The sequence below is a fragment of the Salvia splendens genome, chromosome 12 (assembly GCF_004379255.2).
Source record: "Salvia splendens isolate huo1 chromosome 12, SspV2, whole genome shotgun sequence".
In the NCBI taxonomy this organism is placed as follows: Eukaryota; Viridiplantae; Streptophyta; class Magnoliopsida; order Lamiales; family Lamiaceae; genus Salvia; species Salvia splendens.
In genome coordinates this window covers 25,132,372-25,152,333 of record NC_056043.1, presented here as the reverse complement: position 1 = coordinate 25,152,333, position 19,962 = coordinate 25,132,372, and the positions used below count along the sequence as shown (strand labels likewise).

The window sequence follows — 19,962 nt, the reverse complement described above, 5'->3', positions numbered from 1 at the left end:
TATTGTACTAAAAATGATTATCTTTTTACCTTGTTAGAAAGTTTTCGACAAAAACATCAATATCAATTTGAAGAAAAAATAGTTTTGGAGTAAAAATGGGAAATTCCAAAATTCATGGTAGCATATTTAAATTTTTAAAAAGAGTTAGGGAGAAAAATGCAATTTTTATATTTAGATTAAAATTATTGGGCCGAAACTAGATTTCCGATAAAAACAAAAAAATGTAGTAGTAGAACTAATTTTATTTCGATCAAGAAACTCCGATTGGAAATAGTACTTCAACGAAACATAAAAACAGGCGAAATCTGTAAAAATTAGAAGACGGTTGTAAACAGCTGAGCCTGAGGCATTTGGATCAAGCTCCGACGACCTGCCACCGCCACCATGGTATCCTGCTCTATCCCCACCTTTCTTCAATTCTCCTTTTTCTCATTTAACATTTGTTCATTCTCATTCCTTGCTCATCGACGTAACAATTGGTAATTTCCGTCTCTGTTCACTTTCATGATCTGATTAATTGATCAGATCTCCCCTCACTTTCTCTAACTATTACTACATGATTTACTCGCAATTTTAAGTTCCGACGTGCACCTGTTAACTTGATTCATTTATACATCTGCTCTATTGGTCGACGCCGCTGGGGTTGAAACAGTCGGATATCTTTAAAATTGACATGAAATCGGAAACAAAACCGCTTTCAGTTTCTGTGAGCTAGTCAATGAAAGAAATAAAAGAATTATATTCTGGGCTTATAATCGTATTAGCAAGCTATCGACATGATCCCTTTCAACCGTATAATTCATCAACTAGGATCCACGTAGGTACAATAGCGTGAACAATCAGTAGCCGTGACATGTGCAGTGTGAAAAAGCACCTAATTAGGTAATATGAGTAATGTGATTTTTGCAGTTCTTAGCCGTTTTCTATGTAACTAGAGTATTGCTTTGACCATGTCTCGTTTACCTAGTCCATAAGTCGATAAAATCCCAATATCTCTTGCTGCTTTCTAGTTTATGAGCTTCATAGTACTGCCTATTTGTTGTGACAAAATAGAGCAATTGTGTAATCGAGATAAACAGAAACATAAAAAGACACAGAATTTACGTGGTTCACCAACGTTGCATTGGCTATGTCCACGGGCAGAAACGGAGAACAAATTGTATTAAGATTGTTTTCAGATTACAGAGTTTTGTGGCCTACTCCTATATAAATAGGCACAAAGACGACGAGCTAGGCCCAAACTATACAGATTCAAGGCATACTAACACTATTAATGATGTAATACTATTGTTGTACTATTATTGAGAAAGCTTTTCCATTATTTCAGATTCACTTTGTTCTTCTCATTAGCAGACAAGGGAAAGTAAGGTTGACAAAATGGTACTCACCGTATTCTCAAAAGGAAAGGACAAAGGTAAATGTCTTTACATTGATTTATGATCAGGAAAAAGTTCATCTTAATCACTAACCCTTTTCACGCTTAGAGTAAGTTGTCTTCCCTTGACTCATGTCGCGAACGTAGAAACTGATTTTCTGAACTCAATTTGGACCTTGTTCCTAGTTCATTCAAACTATGTTTTCATTGACAATCTTTTAAAATTAAACTAACGGGTTGGTTCTTCCTGGTAAAGGTTATCCGGGAGCTTAGTGGTATGATTCTCACCCGAGCCCCTAAGTTGTGCAACTTTGTGGAATGGAGGGGATACAAAGTTGTTTACAAAAGGTAGTATACATTTTGCATTCTGTTTAAACCTTTCCCACATTGTTTAAAATAATTCATAGTTTCATACGCCTCCCTTTTATAATGTGCACAATTAATCATTTTGCATCTTACTGCTTACTATGCAGGTATGCTAGCCTTTATTTCTGCATGTGCATTGACCAGGATGATAATGAATTGGAGGTCCTCGAAATTATCCATCATTATGTTGAGATACTAGATCGCTACTTTGGAAGTGTATGGTTCAAACTGAAGCAACTATTTACTTCAAGATTTTAATTAGCTTGTGATGTGATGTTCAACATGTTATTTGTTTTATTTTTAGGTCTGTGAGCTGGACTTGATCTTTAATTTCCATAAGGTATGTTTATGTGTCTCAACTGTTTCTGAAATATTTGGAGAGTTTTGATCTGTCCAAAATCTGTTGAGAGTGAGACTTCTATCTGTGTCTCGAGTTGTTTAGGCCACATCTATTCTCTTATGCATGAGTTATTTACTTACGTAATGCCTGCTGCTACTTTTATGTAAACTAAGTAATGGTATACACACATAGATTCATGCTAACAACTTTATTGTTACTAATTGTTCTTATGTCAACCGTGTCAGTCTCAGATAGTACTTTTCTAGGATTCTGTGGTCTACATGTTTTTTAGGACTTATAAATGTTTCACGTGTTGTTAATATGAGAACCTTTGCTATATTTTTGGAATTGCATCTCAGTATTTGATCATGTGGTGGAACCTTTATTTGAACATTATAAGTGCTTATGTAAGAAACTCTTGATATGGGTTTTAACTTAGATGTTTTCAAGCTAAATTTGAATTTTATTAGGAATAGGTAGAAAGTTTGAATTCATTGGTATAGCAAAAGAATGAATTTTGTACGTCTATCTTGATGATAGCAGCAGTGCTTAGTTGCTTATGAAAATTTCTAAGAATATGCCATTGTTAGTCATAAGGTGCAAGTTTTCGACACAATATTTTCTTTATAGCGAAGAGAGAAACTGAGAAACTTAAAAGAACTTGAAATATGAAGAAATCGCTGTTATGTTATTGGACAAAGTATCACATGTACGATATTGATTTGCGACTCCTGGGACCAGTAGTGTAAACATGTTAATCCAGTCTACACTTGATTTTTGGATAAACTAGAAATTCCTCTTTGATCTAAGATTTGAATCATTTCAGTCCAGATATATCTTAGACCTTCGTGTGACCTTTTGCTTTTCTTTTGATATACCCAGTGTGTTATTCCTTGTAATCCTGGAAGGTACTAACTGATGGTCTTGCCTCCTTCCGTCTCCCTTTATTGTCCGGTTCTCATTTTGGTCTTGACAATTGACACTAGATGTTGTAAAAAAGTTCAGTGTCTATTATGGCTTCCAGGACTAGGAAGTGTAAAAAAAAGTGATGTGTCACTTCTATGTGTGCTCTTCCAGAATATGACCTAGCTATTGGCTTGCCTAATAATCAAAGTGCTCTTCTTTGTCAGTCGCTCAGGGCTCAGGTTTTGGATCTGATTCCTCGTACATCCTGTATTATTTTTTGAGAAATTATAGATGCTAATTAATTTAGAGATTCAGTCATATAATTGGATTGAATCAAATAAAGCCAACTATCATATAAGTCAGGACATAAAGTTCTACAACCCTCATCACTTGGTGAGAAAAGTTACCCCATGCTCGGTGGGACTCAAGCCCCCTAAATGCAATATCTCGTTTATTTCTAGTTAAAGATATTGATTGTTTTTTTTCATTTCCTTTACTAAGTCCTATGTTGTGTACTCTCTTTATAAACGAGCTAAGTTAAAGCCTCATATTAGTCATGTATCCAACAAACTACTCTTTTATATTTGATGGTATTAGTTATTCTTCTTTAGTACTACTTTTTCCTCTTTTTTAATGGTAAACAACAAATATAAATATATATAATTCACAAGTGTTTAATGCAGCCACTTTTTTGGCCTTTTTATCTCATTGTAACTCTCTAAGTTTAATGCAATGGCAGGCGTATTATATATTAGATGAAATCCTGATTGCTGGTGAACTTCAAGAGTCGAGTAAGAAGACCGTTGCACGCCTAATAGCTGCACAGGTATGTTAACTTCAGATCTTATGAAAGATTGCCATTCTAAACTCTGTAGCCTTCTGAGTAACAACCAATTGTTTTACAGGATTCTCTGGTGGAGGCAGCCAAGGAGCAAGCTAGTTCCATCAGCAATATGATTGCTCAAGCAACAAAATAAGGATGTGCTGGTATCTAAACTGTTAGTATTATATATTTCGTTTGGGCAAAGGAATGGGATACAAACGTAGTAAACAAATCTCAATTTATCTGTGGGCTGTGGAAGGAAAACTTTATACCATCAAAATTATTTTGTGCAGCTTCAAATTTATGGGACGAAGGGAGTATTAAACGATACCGTTCTAGTTTATGAAATTAAAATTTATGTATATAAAAACCTAATTAAATTATTAAATAAAAACATAAATTAGGGGAAACTTAATTCCCAAAACTCGGCCACCTAAAACTGTTGCCACCAGGTGAAATTTGACCAATATAAGTTCAATGTTGTGCTAGGGTTTGGTGCCCTTTACAACGGAAGACATACATAAACAAATAAATTAGATCTACAGATCTATTTGACTGATTATGAGATCAATTAATCACATGTTAAACAATCAATTGAATGCTAGAACACATATAAATCACAAACAAGGAATCAAAACCCTTATGAATTCCTGCGGTTTAAAATTACCGATCTGATTCTCTAAAGATCGACGATTGCTTGCGCCTTCTCCACATGAAGATCTTCGTACTCGACCAAGAATCTTCTAATCTGTATCCCGAACTCAGATAATGACCTTTGGGTGGGCAAAGCTTGTCAGAATCGAAAATGACTTGATTAGAAAGAAGACAGAATATCAGTTCTGTCAAAAACTGATTTTTCCGTCCACTCCCAGAGGGCAGCACGAAAATTATGATTTAAATCACATTTAATCTCCTTTCTAATCTCATTTTATATAGTGTTATGATGAGCCGGATTAAGGATCTATGGAGGTTGGACTTGGGCCAAACCTGTTGGTCTCTTACTAATTAAATTGAGCCCCAATTTAATACAAGTCCAACAGAATATTATTATTAACCACTACAGTAAAATAATATTGACTGCTCGTCCAATCCCAAATTACGAGTAATCTGAGCTTTACCTCTTTAATTTATTATTTCCCGTATTTAAGATATAAATATCCATTAATTAATTAAAGTCTACTATTTGACTTTAATTAATTAATATCTTTTTCCAATGATTGTCTAGTTCAAAATCTTTATTTATTATTCTGGAATAAATTCTAATCGGTCGGGTTTCTGAATAATAAAACCTTTTTCGAACACCTCTTGAGGATATTATCAAACTGGACTCACCCAGCATACGATTCATTGCAATAACAATACTAGCACCTCTAGACATTGATCACCACTACCCAAGATATCAGGATTCTTGGATTGCGAAAAATCCGCACCATTTGATAAATCAAAGTAGTGCATAATCAATATCGTATGCTCAATGTTATATCAACAATGATTAAGAAATAACAATCACCGAGACCTCGTCTTTCAGTAAATAGCAAGAAAGACTTACCTCAACTGTTAAATCCTTCGGTGCTATACCACACTAGTGTCGTTTATTTCCTAAGGTAAGGAAACATACGGACTGACACTGCAACCTTTCACGATAGGTAGCCAAAGCCTATCTAGGTTGTGAAATTCTATTTATCTTCTACACAGAACTGACTGCGTCACCTTCTGTGAACGTCGTTCACGACCAGTGTACTATTGCAGAAGAATTAGACTTGTTTACTTCTTATACATTTAAATGTTTGAGAAACATCTGATAAATGCACAAGCAAACACCAATGCAATATAATTACTTCTTCTCGTCTTGGGTAAAAAGTGGATTGTAGAGTTTATTGTATACAAGCAATTCTATCCGTGCAACATGCTCGAAATATGCTTTTCAGTATACCAATCCTAACATGTTGCTGCTAGGAGCCCATCATCGTCTTTGGGAAAACGATTGGTGGCGTGCATTACATTATATATGTTGGACTTAGGCATGAACACGGTTCAAAAACCGCCGGTTCTGATTCGGAATCGGCGGTTCACGGTTCAATATTTCTTTGAACCTGAACCAGCTCGGCAAGGTTCTAGGCGGTTTTGGTTCCGGTTCAAAAAATCGCAGGTTCATGGGACAGTTCAAAACTGCCGGTTTTTGGCCGAAACCGCTGGTTTCGGGCCGGTTCGGCGGTTCATTAAATTTTTTTCATTATTTTTTCGTTTTAGTCTTTATGTATCTACAAAAGGCGCATAAATAAATAAATTTCAAACAATAAGGATGAAGTTGAAAGAGAGTGTATTGGATGATTCTCTTTTATAACTACATGTTCTTTGATGTGTTGCTCTTTCTTTTAATGTGGGATAAAAGTAATTATTTATAACTATATGATAGCTCTCCATCATCTTTGTTTATATTAGTTTATATCTTGACTATCTTCTATTGTTATAATTTAACAACAAATATTATTACACAAGGTATTATTTCTTAAATCTTTATCGTTATCGATTCGTTTGTGTATAAATTTATGTATAGGTTAACTAATAAACACTATTATACACATTAAGGGAATAATTATGGTACAAATTGTATTAATCTAGCGATAACTATTATATGAATAATTATTTATCTATATACAAATCATATTACTCAATAATTATTTATTCTTCTCTATCAAGAATATATTCAAATAATAATTTTTAAATAATAATTTTATGTATATAAATTATACATCTATTCGAATAATAACTACTCCCTCCGTCCCCCATATTTTGTCACCTTTTGACCGGGCTCGGGTTTTAAGAAAATGTGTTTGACTTTGTATTAAATGGAGATGTGTGGTGGAGTATGGTCCCACATTGAAATTTGTATTTTTGTTGTTAGTTATTGAATAAACTGAAGTGGTATATTTAACTTTTTTGTGTCATTTTAGTCTCGGTAAGATGGCTCGCAAACTTGAAATTAGCAAGAACACATTAGGAAGGATGAAGAAGGAGGATCTGATCAGACCACACACAAGTGCAGTTAAGCTAGTACTTACTGATTTGAACAAATTAGCACGGCTCAGATGGGGTCTTAGCCAGATTCAACCAATCAGAATCGATGGTAAGCTTAAATACAACACAATGCACAATGTAGTGCATATTGATGAGAAATGGTTTTACATGACTATGAGTTCAGATAGATACTACCTGTTGCCAGATGAGGATGAGCCATATAGATCATGTAAGTCAAAGAGATTCATCACAAATGTTATGTTCATGTGTGTTGTGTGTAGACCACACTTTGCACAAGATGGAGAAACCATTTTTGATGGAAAAATAAGCATATTTCCTTTCACAACTATGGAACCAACAAAGAGGAATTCAAAGAACAAAAGCAAAAGGTACCATGGAGACCAAGCCAATCCAATCAGTCAACAAGGCGATCACGAGAGATTGCATAATCCAAAAGGTACACTGATTTTTTTCATAGATTTTCTATCAGACATGTACAATATCATCACATAGAGAATTTTTGAACAGATTATACCAGCTATTAAGTCTAAATGGCCACCGAATGTATGCAAGAAGATACTCATTCAACAAGACAATGAAAAGCCACATATCAACCCCACTGATTCAAAGTTTCAGGCAATTGCAAACAAAGATGGATTCAAATTCCAAATCATTTGCCAACCTCCTAATTCTCCAGACACTAATGTCTTGGATTTGGTTTTTTTCACAGCAATTCAATCTCTGCAGGATGATAAAATTGCTACAGGGGTGGATGACTTGGTGAACAATGTGTACAGTTCCTTTGAAGAACTTAGCCCACACACCCTCAACAATGTTTTCCTATCTCTTCAAGGTTGCTTAACAGAGATAATGAAAGTGCATGGAGGGAATGGATACAAACTTCCACATATGAAGAAGGCTAGGTTATCCAGGTTGGACTCGCTGCCAATCACTTTAGAGGTCGAGGAAGAGCTTGTTAAGGAAACTCTGGAATACCTCCAACTTCCCGAAAACAACATTGGTGCAACTTATGACATTTCACATATCAGTGAAGCTCTAGGATTCTAGTGGATCAAAGAGCAAAGTTTTTTTTGTCAGTTGGCTTTGTAAGCCTCAAAATTAGGTGTGGCTTAAAATGTGAACTGATTTTTTTGTCTATTTTTTGTAAAGCCTCCAAACCTATGTAAGGGGTGACTTATAAAATCCTAGTCCCTCAGATATTTTGTCATCATTGGGTAGCCTCCTATCCTGTTTAAGGGGTGGCTTGTAAAGCTCTTTCATTCTCAAATAAGCCTCCTAACCTATTAAAGGGGTTGCTTAGAATGTAAAATGGATTTTGTCTACTTTTGTATGGTTTAATTCCTAATCCCTCATATAATGTTTCATCATTGGGTAGCCTCCTAACATATTGAAGGGGTGGCTAGTGGTATAAGGCTGCCTCACTCATAGATAAGCCTCCTAACCTATTCACGGGGTGGCTTATAAGGCTATCCCAATCACATAAACATCACAAAGCACTTACACATACAAGCATCAGATAAGGTTGATCATAGTAAGGAGATACTCATTCAACAATCACATAGCCAAGCCACATATCCGGCCCACTGTCCCAATAAGATAATCAACACAGATCAGTTACACATACAATCACAGAGTAATGAAACTCAACATCAACAATAATCAGAGAGCATTCAAGCCCATCAACAACAATAATCAGAGAGCCTTCAACAATCACATAGCATTCAACCCAACCAACAACCAGTCTCCAAACCCATCGAAAAAAAAGCTCAGCCTCCAAACCCATCGACAACATCACAGAGCATTCAACCCATGAACAACCACAACCTCCAAACCCAACGACAACCACAAGATCGGCCTCCAAACCCATCGACAACAACAGCCTCCAAACCCATGGATCAAGAATCGAAGGGGGTGGCTGGAGGCACGTCGATAGGGGTTTCAGGGACGAATGAGTCGAAGTGTGTTTCAGGGACGAATGAGTCGAAGAGTGTTTCAAGGACGAAGGAGTCATCGGGAGTGTTAGGGACGAATGAGTCGACGGGGGAGTCAGGGACTACGATTTTGATAAGGGAGTCAGGGACGACGAGGTCGATGGAGGAGTCAAGGACGACGAGATCGATGGGGGTGTCAGGGACAACGAGATCAATGGGGGTGTCAGGGACGACGAGATCGACCACCGAGAACCAAGGAGGTGCGGTGGGATTACTCATTTAATGTGGGGAGAGAGATAAATGTGGGTGGGTGGGTGGCGGGTTGTTGATGATGATTAATGAGAATTCAATTCCCATTAATGGCAGATGGGGTAATTTGGGGGGAAAATGAAGGGTATTTTGATGGTCTATTTTAGGTAAATTTCAAAGGTGATAAATTTTGTGGGACGAACGAAAAAGGAAATAGGTGACAAATTTTCAGGGACGGAGGGAGTATTATACAAGATCATACTATTAGTCTACTACTAATATATATGTCACACCCAACCCTATCTGATATAGCTACTTATAGTAATAAATTCAAAATTTAAAATAAATAATCCACACGTCAAGTAAATAAAACACAAATATTATATAATTTCAAAAACCAACATTTAACAAGTACATATTTCAAAACATTCTAAACCGTAGTGGGACCCTCTCACCACTATATATACTACCCATATATCTACATGAAAAAATGATGAGGAGGAGAAGGTTGCCAAAACGCGTCAGCCGCCGAACCTGATAACACGTGCAATTCCTACGACCCACGTCAACCAAAAACTTCACTAATATCTTATTCCTGAAAAATAATAGTGATTTATATGAGCCACAACTCAATGTATATAAACCTTACCTTTAATTTTACACACAAATATCAAACACATTCTTTCACCAACATATATCACCAGAAGTAATAAATATCATAAACAATTTAATATTCATATGCATATGTCACTGTATTCTGTTTATTATTCTTTGACAAATCAAGTCTGGCATCTGCCCGGGATTTCCATTGTATACGACCCGAAGGTCCGTTTTTATTTATTTGACCTTTCCACGAAGGTCCGTCTTTGATTTGACATTTCCACGAAGGCCCCTCTTTGCATTTTGACATTTCCACAAAGGCCCCTCTTTGATTTGACATTTCCACGAAGGTCCCTCTTTGCATATTTTATTTTGACCCGTATGTCTATTATCGTTGTATATGACCCGTAGGTCTATTGCCATTGATATCAGACCCAGGGCAAGACTGTTACATATTCTCTTTAATCCAATGATTCAAGATATTCTAATGCCACATAAAAACATATCAATTGCACCACTTATATATTCATTGCACTAATCATATATCCATATTACATTCCACAAAATAATTCCAAATAACACAACTATATTAGGTTCACCTCATATAATCCAAATATTCACATTAATCTTACATAGCCCTTAACTGCGTAACAATAACGTATGTAAAATTAAAAGTGTGATTTATATGAACTGATTACGACAGCTAATCTAACCAAATTCGAAATTTGTCTACTAGGCAGTTTCTCGATCCTATTATCAGACGATACATTTAATCAACAACAAAAATATATACATATTTTAAAACTACATGCGTAAACGTCTAACCTTGAATCCGAGAGCTGCATTCTATTTCATTTAGTGCATAACTACCTAGAATTTTACTTTTTAATCTACGTCTCCAACTTTGCCTTTCTTATGTTTTATTTTTCTATTTCCTTCCCCCAAGGTAACTGTCATCTCTTATGTATAAATATGTCGGCTTAAACTGGCTAACTCACCTTATCCATTTTTTAAAGAAAGACGCGTTAAAATGAAAAACTTGAAACGTGTTATTCCATAAAATGTTGTACTGCAACTTAATATATTAAAAAAGTACTCATTTGATTAGTAACATATAATAATATAAAGAACTCCAAACACTCATGTATTTTTAACATATTACATGGAATATATTATACATATATATGCTTTACGTAAAATATTTTATGCACATATAGATATACTCCACTTATACTTAACATAATCCCAAGAGCATCAACTAGATATATTTATATAAATATAAGCAGGAAAACGTTTTTCTTTTGTACCTATATATACACACATATATATTTAGTTTATACATAATTATTATCTAACTATATTAACTAAGCACAACTATTAAATAATACTCATTTATAATATCTACAACGTATATACTCCCATGCACACCTTTATACCTTTTTAATATTTATGTAACATATATAAATATATAAATATCATATATATAATATTTATTATACAACTAATAATATAAATATGCATAGATAAATAAAAATTTGTCAATATGCAAAATGATGCATGTTTCAGGTTAGGGATGTCACAATATAAATATATAAATTATATTATACCGCTATACAAATCATTCTTTAATTGTCTATTTTTATCATTATTATAAAAATTATATTAATTGTTATTTTTTTCACATTTTAATTTAAGAAAAATGAGCAACATACCTACATTTAAATCCAATTATTTGAACGCGTCCACATTCTATAAATATACAAATTATGAGCAACATGTAACATTCAAATTTAATTAAACTATTCTAACTAAACTATTCTAGTTGATGCTATTATTATTATCTATATATTTGTCTTAGAAAAAGAATCATGACAAAAATAAAGATAAAGTTAGTGAATAATAAAAAATAGTAAAAAATAAAGAAAAGTAGAATACAAAAGAAAGTTTTGCATCCCAAATTGAAAAATGATGAATGTTTAATCTAAACAAGTAGTTATAAAAGAAAATACTTCAACACATTTTGTCCCACATTCAAAGTGAAACACAAAATATTCAAGGATATCTCTATAAAAGAGAAGCAACCAAGAATAGTTTCTTAGAATTCACAGGCCCAATAAATAAATATGGGCTATTATAAAATTGTTGTATTTATTTATTTGTGAATTAATTTTTAAATTTTAAAAAATTAATAAATTTTTATAAATAATAAATATTTATTTTTTAAATTTATTTGAACTGCCGGTTCCGGTTCCTCAAAATGTTGAACCTGAACCGAACCGTATGAACCGCCGAACCGTCCGGCGGTTCGGAACCGCCACGCTAGTTCTTGTTCCGGTTTATGAACCAGCGGTTCCAAACCGGCAGTTAACCGACGGTTCGATTCGGTTTGTGCACCCCTAGCTGGAATAAGGCGAACAAAAGTTAGCCACGTTGCTGCATCTTGACTATAGACAATCGACAATAAAAGAAAATAAAATGAAAAGAAAAAAAAGCTATTTTAATAGGACAACGTTGTTTTGCATCTTAATAGATGACATTATTTAAGTCGTGAACCATTTTGTTCTCATATAATTTTTCGGCTCCAACAACATAATATTATTTCATCTTCATTAGAATTTGAGGGACAATTGAGAATATTAAATCTCATGATTTCGTATGCCATTATTCAAACTGCACATTTTGTTAGCCAATTTGCCATCTACATATTTCTCTTGCATCCCATTCAAAGTGAAATGTGGGGTCCAACTGATAGGGCTCGTTACAAGCATGGTTTTGTAGGGTTTATTACACTAACATGGCTAATAATGTGTGAAAAGAGTGGTGGATTTGAGTGTGCAGGGGCTATAAAGTGTAAAAGCGGCAAGTGCAGGATCAACTTGATCAACTCAGAAAAGGAGCGAAAAATGGCCAGAAAAGAAGCCAAGTTGATCAGTTGCGTGTGAACAGTGAAGCCTGCCCAGCTGACAAGTTGATCAAGTGGAGTTTACCACATGAAGTGATGAGTCAAAGGATGGAGAAGAAAAGATGTCATCTCAAGGGTATAAAATGTCAAGACAAGATGAGCTTACCCTACGGATTTGGGCCCAACATCATCCTATAAATACGGAGAGAGTGCACACAAGAAGGGAGTTCGATACCATCATCACCTTCAGTCACCTCATTTTCACCTTATTTTCTTAGCATGTAGTAAGAAGTTAGCAACATGAGTCACCGTTCTCACCTCTGTTTTCATCTCTTCTTCCTCGTCAAGGAAGGAAGAACCTGGATCTGCATAGAAGTCTTTGTAGTTGGAGCTTTAGTTGCATCCCTAGGGTTTTTAGTTCATCATTTCCGTTGCTTAGTTGTTTTTAATGTTTTCCTTCCAGTTGCTACTCTAGTTTCCTTTCCATCATTAATCGTTTCTTGAATCCTTGTTTGGAATTCTGTTTTAGTTAGGTTTACCGAAGATCGTTTATGAAATGAAGTTTTTAGTTCAAGTTGTGTTGGATCTGATGTTTTCTGTTTTGATTGCTTTTGTTTGCTTTAGTTCTGCGTTGTTTATGTTTTCTCGTAGGTAGATTTACATTTTAGTTCGTCAACTTGCATGAGAATAGGATAGATACTTTAGATCTGCTTTGCTTTACGTCGATTTCATATAGATCTGAGTTTGATTTGTCTGATTTCTGTTTTTATGCTTGTTGTTCTGTTTAGTTCTGCTTCCGTTGTTTTATTTAGCTGCTTAGCGAAGAAAAGGTAGTAGTTTGTTAGGATTGTAGTCTTTGTCACCTTTTCGATGTTTACAGCTTTTTAGGTAATGCACTTATTTTGTGTTAGTGGTCCCAAGTTGCTTTTTACCTTTCAGTTCTTAGCTTAGTTGATCAAGTTACCTTTCCTTAGTTATGATGTCTCTAGTCTAGTTTGATCAGTTTAGTTTAGTTAGTTGACCAGTTTCCTTTCCCTTAGTTTAAACTTAACCCACTAAAAAACGTGGCCGCAGCCAAACCTCCCAAATGTCTCAACCCCAACTCCACTCGCATTTGTCCCTGAGGGATTCAACCCTTACTTCCCTTTACTAATCTATAGTATTGTAGGTTAAAGTCTTGAAAGCCCTGAGTCTCTCCGTTCAGGCACCCAACGACCAGTAATTATCGTCCAGCTTGAACCTTCTATTGTCTGACCTGATCAAGTTGCGCATGATCTACATGTTTTAATTTACATGTGAACTTTGAGTACTTCAGTTTAAAGAAGTTTAAGGGGAAAACCCAGCTTTCAAATGGCGCCGTCGCCGAGGATGTATGGCGTTATATGTGCTTGTGTTTGAGATATTTGGTGTACATATTTTTAATCATGTTATTTTCTTTTTCTTTTTCAGTTTATAAACAGAGGCCTGAACTCTAGGCACTGGAATAATACGACCAACTGGAGAGATACAGAATCCAACTGGAGGATCCGAGAAGCAGCCAACCTGGTCATTACTAGATCTGGACTGAACACGGGAGGGCCATCTAATACAAGCTCAGAAGGGGAGGAAGATTAGAACCTATTTGCTGAGTCGAAGGAGGAGACTGTTACAGAAGAAGGACCAGTCAGGATGGCAGCACTGGTAGATAATGATCCCGAGATCGGGTCTCTCAACGCTCACTTATCTGAGAACTAGCTCAGGCAATAGTGGTGACCCCAGGGCAGGCGAATATACATGTGAAGAACAACGTACTTGCCGTCATGCCCTAATATTATGGGAGACCAACTGTCACGCCCGCATTTTCTAAGGATAGAAAACACGGTTGATCGCGACTAGGGGATGATTAAAGAAGCGGGGAAGAAAGGGGAAAACAACACAACTCGAAAATGAATAATATTTCAGCGATACAAGAACTCAAAAGAAAGACAACTACTTAGCGGAAGCATTTCGAGAGAAGGAATATGCCACGTGTGAAGACATGACACATTCTAAACACTTAATTTCTTCAACGGTCTTGCTCAACACCCACCGCACCCGTCACGCTCAACCTGCAATTTTTAAAAGAAAAGCAGGGCTGAGTACTTGATGCACTCAGTGGACTCATGCCGAAAACATTTTATAAAAGTATTTATCATGCCACCATTGAGTGACCTTGGGGTTTTAACTTTAGAAATTTCCCAAGACACTAAAATCATTTCCATCGTAAAACTCGTGACTGCAGTCATTTTCCCATAGATGTCTACCATATCTGATCCATTGATGACAAAGAATGTGGCCACATTCCAAGTCACTAGACCGGCCGACCCTAAAGACGGCTCACGATCTCCATAGGTGTACACTAGCCTGAATAGGGACTCACTCCCTAGACAGACCCGAATTCGATTATCCATTGATGGCAAAAGCCACATCAGATAGGTTCCATAGAATAAAACAAAACACGGCATGTCAAATATTCATATCATTTTCACATAAAAATATACTTAGGGCATAGCCCTTATTTAAAAAGAAAGCCCACCTCAAATGGTTAACTCCTCAACACTTTCTTGTTCCAACCGCAACAATCGTGCACAAGTTCACCCTTTTTGAAATATCATAATATGCAAAATTAGACTTTGCAAAATAAATTTAACAATGCATGCATCCTACGGCTTCAATTATCTTTATCGGTGAAATTATAAATTCTTCCCAATTAAGACTTGATCTCTTCGATTAATTTCGGATTTAATTAACTCCCATTCATACCACACCTATACTCCCTTCACAACATATACCAATACTTGACATATACATACGTATATAACTATATGTTTACTATATGAATCAATCATTAAAATAATATTAAAGAGGTAGTAGTTAACTTTAAAATATGGAACTAAAGGGCACACTTCTCATTACTAAATTACACGTATACTCCCATCCGTCTCCACTGTATCTCTCTCTCAGCTATCCCAAAAGAAAAGAAAAAAGGATTAGTAACATAGTACACTCCAATCCACCACGCGTATATCTCCCTGCCTCCACTTAATTCTCCTTTCAACCCCCAATTGATAAAAAGAATAAGCCACAGTTTCCCATCTCTCCCTCACGCAATTCTCTCCTCACCGTTTCTATCACAGCTCTGTTGTCGCCGAGCTCCCGCCTTCTCAATTCTGGCTCCCCTCTCTCTCTTCTCATAAATTCCAAATTAGGAGACACCAAACTCTCTTTCTCAAATTCTCTCCTCTTTCTACCTCACTGCAGCACCACCCCTCCGTCGCCGCCGCGTCTGCCTCCGCCGTCGCCGTGGATTCCAGCCGGCGCACTCCAGTCAGGCAGCACAGCCTCCACCTTCGGCTTTGACAACTAAGCTCCCTAATTCTAATTACGGTTTTATTTGATTTTCGTAAAGAGTAATTGAAACAACAATTGGGCTCAAGAGACTAAAGATTAAAGCTTGCGTGAACTACCGTGAAATAATGAATGATATGCCATAGAACTCAAAACGTGGAAATTTCTGATTGGAGAGGGAAAAAAAAAATACCTTGCAATTGCATGAAAGAATTGGGTGGCAGAAATCAGAGTCTCTCTACTCTCTCTCGATTTCTTCTATCAAAAATTTGGATGCGTGAAACGTGAAATATGTGGAGAAGTTGATATATATATTCATATGGATATTGATGGATTTTGTGGTTGGAGAGATTTTAGGGATTAGAGATATTGATGGAAAAAAGACGTGTAGAATGAAATTAGGAGAAGGAAACTGAGAATTTGACTGCAGGATTAGAATAATTAATTAATTAATATTTTGACTTCTTAAAGAAAATTCATAGGCTCTCAAAATAAAACGGAACGATATTTGGTAAAAAAAATTCGACAGTAATCCAAAAACAACTTAAAGGAATAGGGAAAAGTCGGGCGCTACACCAACCGAGAGCCCATATGAGTTCTTACATGATTTGTGCAAGATTTTTGGGATTACAAAACGTCCAGCTGGATCAACCGAGGACGACTACAGGCTTAGGGTGATCCCTTTCGCTTTAAAAGCAGAACCCGATGCTTGGTTCATGAGGCTACCGACCAACTCCATTAGAACGTGGGCTGATTTTAGATCTCAATTCCTGAATTACTTCTTCCCTTCCACAAAGACTGATGCGCTGAAGAAGGAGATCCAGAGAGCCCATCAAGAATGCGATGAGCCTTTGACTCAGTATTGGAATAGGTTCAAAGGAATGTTGGACGCCTGCCCAAACAACCTTATGATGGAGGCGGAAATCTTTAACAATTTCTTTGAAGGGATGACACCGGAGAACAAGGATCTGATGAATTCTTCCAATGGAGGTGATTTCTCGAAACTAAAGGTAAGTGAAGCCAAGAGAGTGCTGGAGAGGCTGGTGAATGCTAAGAAAACGTATGATTTTCCCAGAGCCCTGATAATGAGACGAGTGACAGCAAACACCACTGTGGACACAACAGAGGATAGGATGGAGGCACGAATGGATCGGATGGAAAAAGTTATATTGTTTGCCATGGAGAAAAACACACAGCCTATTCCTGTGGAAAAGGTGAAGGTTTCATCGAGTCAAGATGAGGTGTATCCTTGCTATGGGCATTCAGGAAAACAAAATTTCCAAGCGCAGGCGAATGCAGCTAGGAATTGGAGTCAGAACCCAAATTGGAATCAGTGGAAGATCAAGGATGCCCCATGGAGGGATCATCCAAATTTCAGATGGTCAGATCCGAACACAACTCAACAACCACCACTGGCAATTACCTATCAGCAACCTCCAGCAGTAAGTTATCAGCAGCCACCAGCTATTAGCTATTTCACCACAGTCGGAAGAGCAACCTCATTGGCAGGACCGTAACCAAGATGGTCAAAACAATTGGAATAATAACAGAGGACAAGGTAACCAATCTAATTGGCAAAACCGGAATCAAAACAACCAAATGGTTTCCTATGTTCCACCACATCAGAGAGGATACCAGTACAACAACCAGAACACTCAGTCACAGCAGCATGGTAATCAACGGCCACATGGGAACTTCCACCAAGGACTGGGGTCTTCGTCGAATCACCCATCGGGAAATAATGCTAACCAGCCAAATTCCAAATTGCCGAGGCAAATTGATGATGTAGTAGGGGATTTGCTGAATTCTCAGCAGCACATTCAAGGAAACATGCAAGCCAATAATGACTTGATGCATAAGATACAAGACGCCCAACAAGAGCAAAAAATGACTATGGATATGCTGACTAAACAATTATCCCAGATGGCCACGACGTTGAATGAAATACGTGGATATGATGGTGAGATCCCCGCGACTGTCAAGATGCCGGACAAGGCTAACATTAGCAAAATCACTCTCAGGTTGAGTAAATATTATTAATGTACTACCTTTCTCGGTTTACTAGAGATTGATTGGAGTCAGCTTAGTAGATACAAAGGTGGTTATCCAGCTTGCAGACAGATCATGCATTAGTTCTGAAGGAGTACTGGAAAATGTAATTGTGAGGGTGCATGACTTCCTCTACCCTGTAGATTTTCACGTGATCCGTATGAATGAGTCTGAAGCTGGCGAGTCCAGTGGAGTGTTGTTGGGGAGGCCATTCTTGCGAACGGCCAAAACTATAATTGATGTGAGTGACGGTACAATTTGCTTGGATTATCATGGGGAGAAATTCACTTTCAATATTGATGAAGCAATGAAAAAACCTTTGGATACTGAAAATCTTCATTCGTTAGATGTGATTTACCCATTAGTCCAAGAATTTCTTGAGACTGAACTCTTGGAGGAGCAGCTTGCAGCTGCTAAATTGAACGACTCGATTGAAGAAGAGGATCCTGGATGGTGATTCTGGATGGTGTGAGACACTTTTGACACAGAATATGACCGATGAAGAGATCAACGATACAATCATGGGATTCTGCCAGAAGTCGACTTTAACTGGATCAACTGGTTTTGCTCAACTGAGCAGTTTGGAAAAGGTGCCCGATTTTGGAGAGCTAGCAGCAAAGAATATGGAGAGAAACCTATTGCCCCAAGAGGCGGTCACTCCTAAGAAGGAGTTGGAGACATTACCCCCAGGATTAAAGCATGCCTACCTCGGGGATGAGGAAACCTTTCCAGACATCATCAACAGCCAGTTGACAGAGAAACAAAAAGAAGAGTTATTGGAAGTACCGAGGAGGAACCAGAAAGCTATTGGATGGACTTTGTCGGACTTGGTCGGGATCAGCCCTGACCTCTGCATGCATCACATATGCCTCGAAGATGGTGCGAAAGCTCATAGAAAGCAACAAAGGAAACTGAACTCCAACATGAGAGAAGAGGTTCTGAAAGAAGTGTTAAAGCTATTAGCATTGGGGATTATTTACTCCATTCCTGACAGCAAATGGGTCAGCCCAGTACACATGGTACCAAAGAAGTCTGGAACTCAAGTGGTTAAGAATGACAAGAACGAGCTGGTGCCCACGAGGTTGGTTACATGGTGGAGGATGTGTATTGATTATCGGAAATTGAATGATGCTACAAGGAAAGATATTATTCCACTACTCTTCATTGACCAGATGCTCAAGAGATTAGCGGGTAAGCAGTATTTTTGCTTTCTAGATGGCTGCAGTGGGTATTTTCAAATTTATGTGGACCCCGAAGATCAGGAAAAGACAACTTTCACATGCCCTTTCGGGACGTATGCGTATATGAGGATGCCCTTTGGTCTTTGCAATGCACCAGGAACGTTCCAAAGGTACATGATGAGTATCTTTTTCGACCTGCTCGAAGATTGTATAGCGATCTTCATAGCCTGAACAGAGTGCTGGAGAGGTGCCGACAGAAGGACCTGGTCTTAAATTTTGAGAAGTGTCATTTCATGGTCACTGAGGGCATTGTCCTGGGCCACGTCGTGTCAAGCAGGGGAATTGAAGTTGATCAAGCCAAGGTGGTTGTTATTGCAAAGCTTCTATACCCAACCAATCAAAAGGAAATCCGGGCTTTCCTGGGCCATGCATGCTTTTACAGACGCTTCATAAAAGATTTTGCAAAGATTGTCCAGCCCTTTACGAGGCTGCTACAACATGAAGTGGAGTTTGAGTTTTCCGATGCCTGCAAAGCCGCCTTTTAGATTTTGAAGGACAGATTGATCAGTGCGCCAATCATCCGCACCCCCGAATGGAGTCACCCCTTCGAGGTGATGTGCGACGCAAGCGGTTACGCAGTAGGGGCGGTGCTAGGCCAAAAGATCGATGGGAAAAGCCACGTGATATTCTACGCTTCGAAGACTCAATCAAGCGCAGAAGAATTATGATACTATAGAGAAGGAGATGCTGTCGGTGGTTTACGCCTTCGAGAAATTCAGACCCTACTTGCTGGGTTCAAAAGTGATTGTCTACACAGACCACGCGACTATCAAAT

At 37.3% G+C, this 19,962-nt stretch overlaps 2 protein-coding genes and 2 long non-coding RNA genes across 4 annotated transcripts; 2 read left to right on the top strand and 2 right to left on the bottom strand.

Moving 5' to 3' along the window:
- Window positions 1-238: 238 nt before the first annotated feature.
- On the top strand, window positions 239-4,090 carry LOC121758200 (AP-1 complex subunit sigma-2). Its single transcript, XM_042153621.1, has 7 exons — window positions 239-387; window positions 1,328-1,414; window positions 1,632-1,723; window positions 1,849-1,957; window positions 2,046-2,081; window positions 3,727-3,813; window positions 3,893-4,090. Exons 1-7 carry the CDS (start codon window positions 385-387, stop codon window positions 3,962-3,964), a joined length of 486 nt encoding a protein of 161 aa, XP_042009555.1. The 5' UTR covers window positions 239-384; the 3' UTR covers window positions 3,965-4,090.
- Window positions 4,091-7,171: 3,081 nt separating this feature from the next.
- On the top strand, window positions 7,172-8,155 carry LOC121758601. Its single transcript, XM_042153972.1, has 2 exons — window positions 7,172-7,285; window positions 7,357-8,155. The coding sequence occupies exons 1-2, from the start codon at window positions 7,223-7,225 to the stop codon at window positions 7,894-7,896; spliced, it is 603 nt and encodes a 200-aa protein (XP_042009906.1). The 5' UTR covers window positions 7,172-7,222; the 3' UTR covers window positions 7,897-8,155.
- Window positions 8,156-9,392: 1,237 nt separating this feature from the next.
- Window positions 9,393-14,469, bottom strand: LOC121758518. Its single transcript, XR_006041495.1, has 2 exons — window positions 12,850-14,469; window positions 9,393-9,624 (listed from the first exon to the last, which is right to left on the bottom strand). It is a non-coding gene; the product is annotated as an uncharacterized LOC121758518 (long non-coding RNA).
- Window positions 14,470-14,562: 93 nt separating this feature from the next.
- On the bottom strand, window positions 14,563-16,246 carry LOC121758517. Its single transcript, XR_006041494.1, has 3 exons — window positions 16,091-16,246; window positions 15,086-15,148; window positions 14,563-14,618 (listed from the first exon to the last, which is right to left on the bottom strand). It is a non-coding gene; the product is annotated as an uncharacterized LOC121758517 (long non-coding RNA).
- Window positions 16,247-19,962: the final 3,716 nt, after the last annotated feature.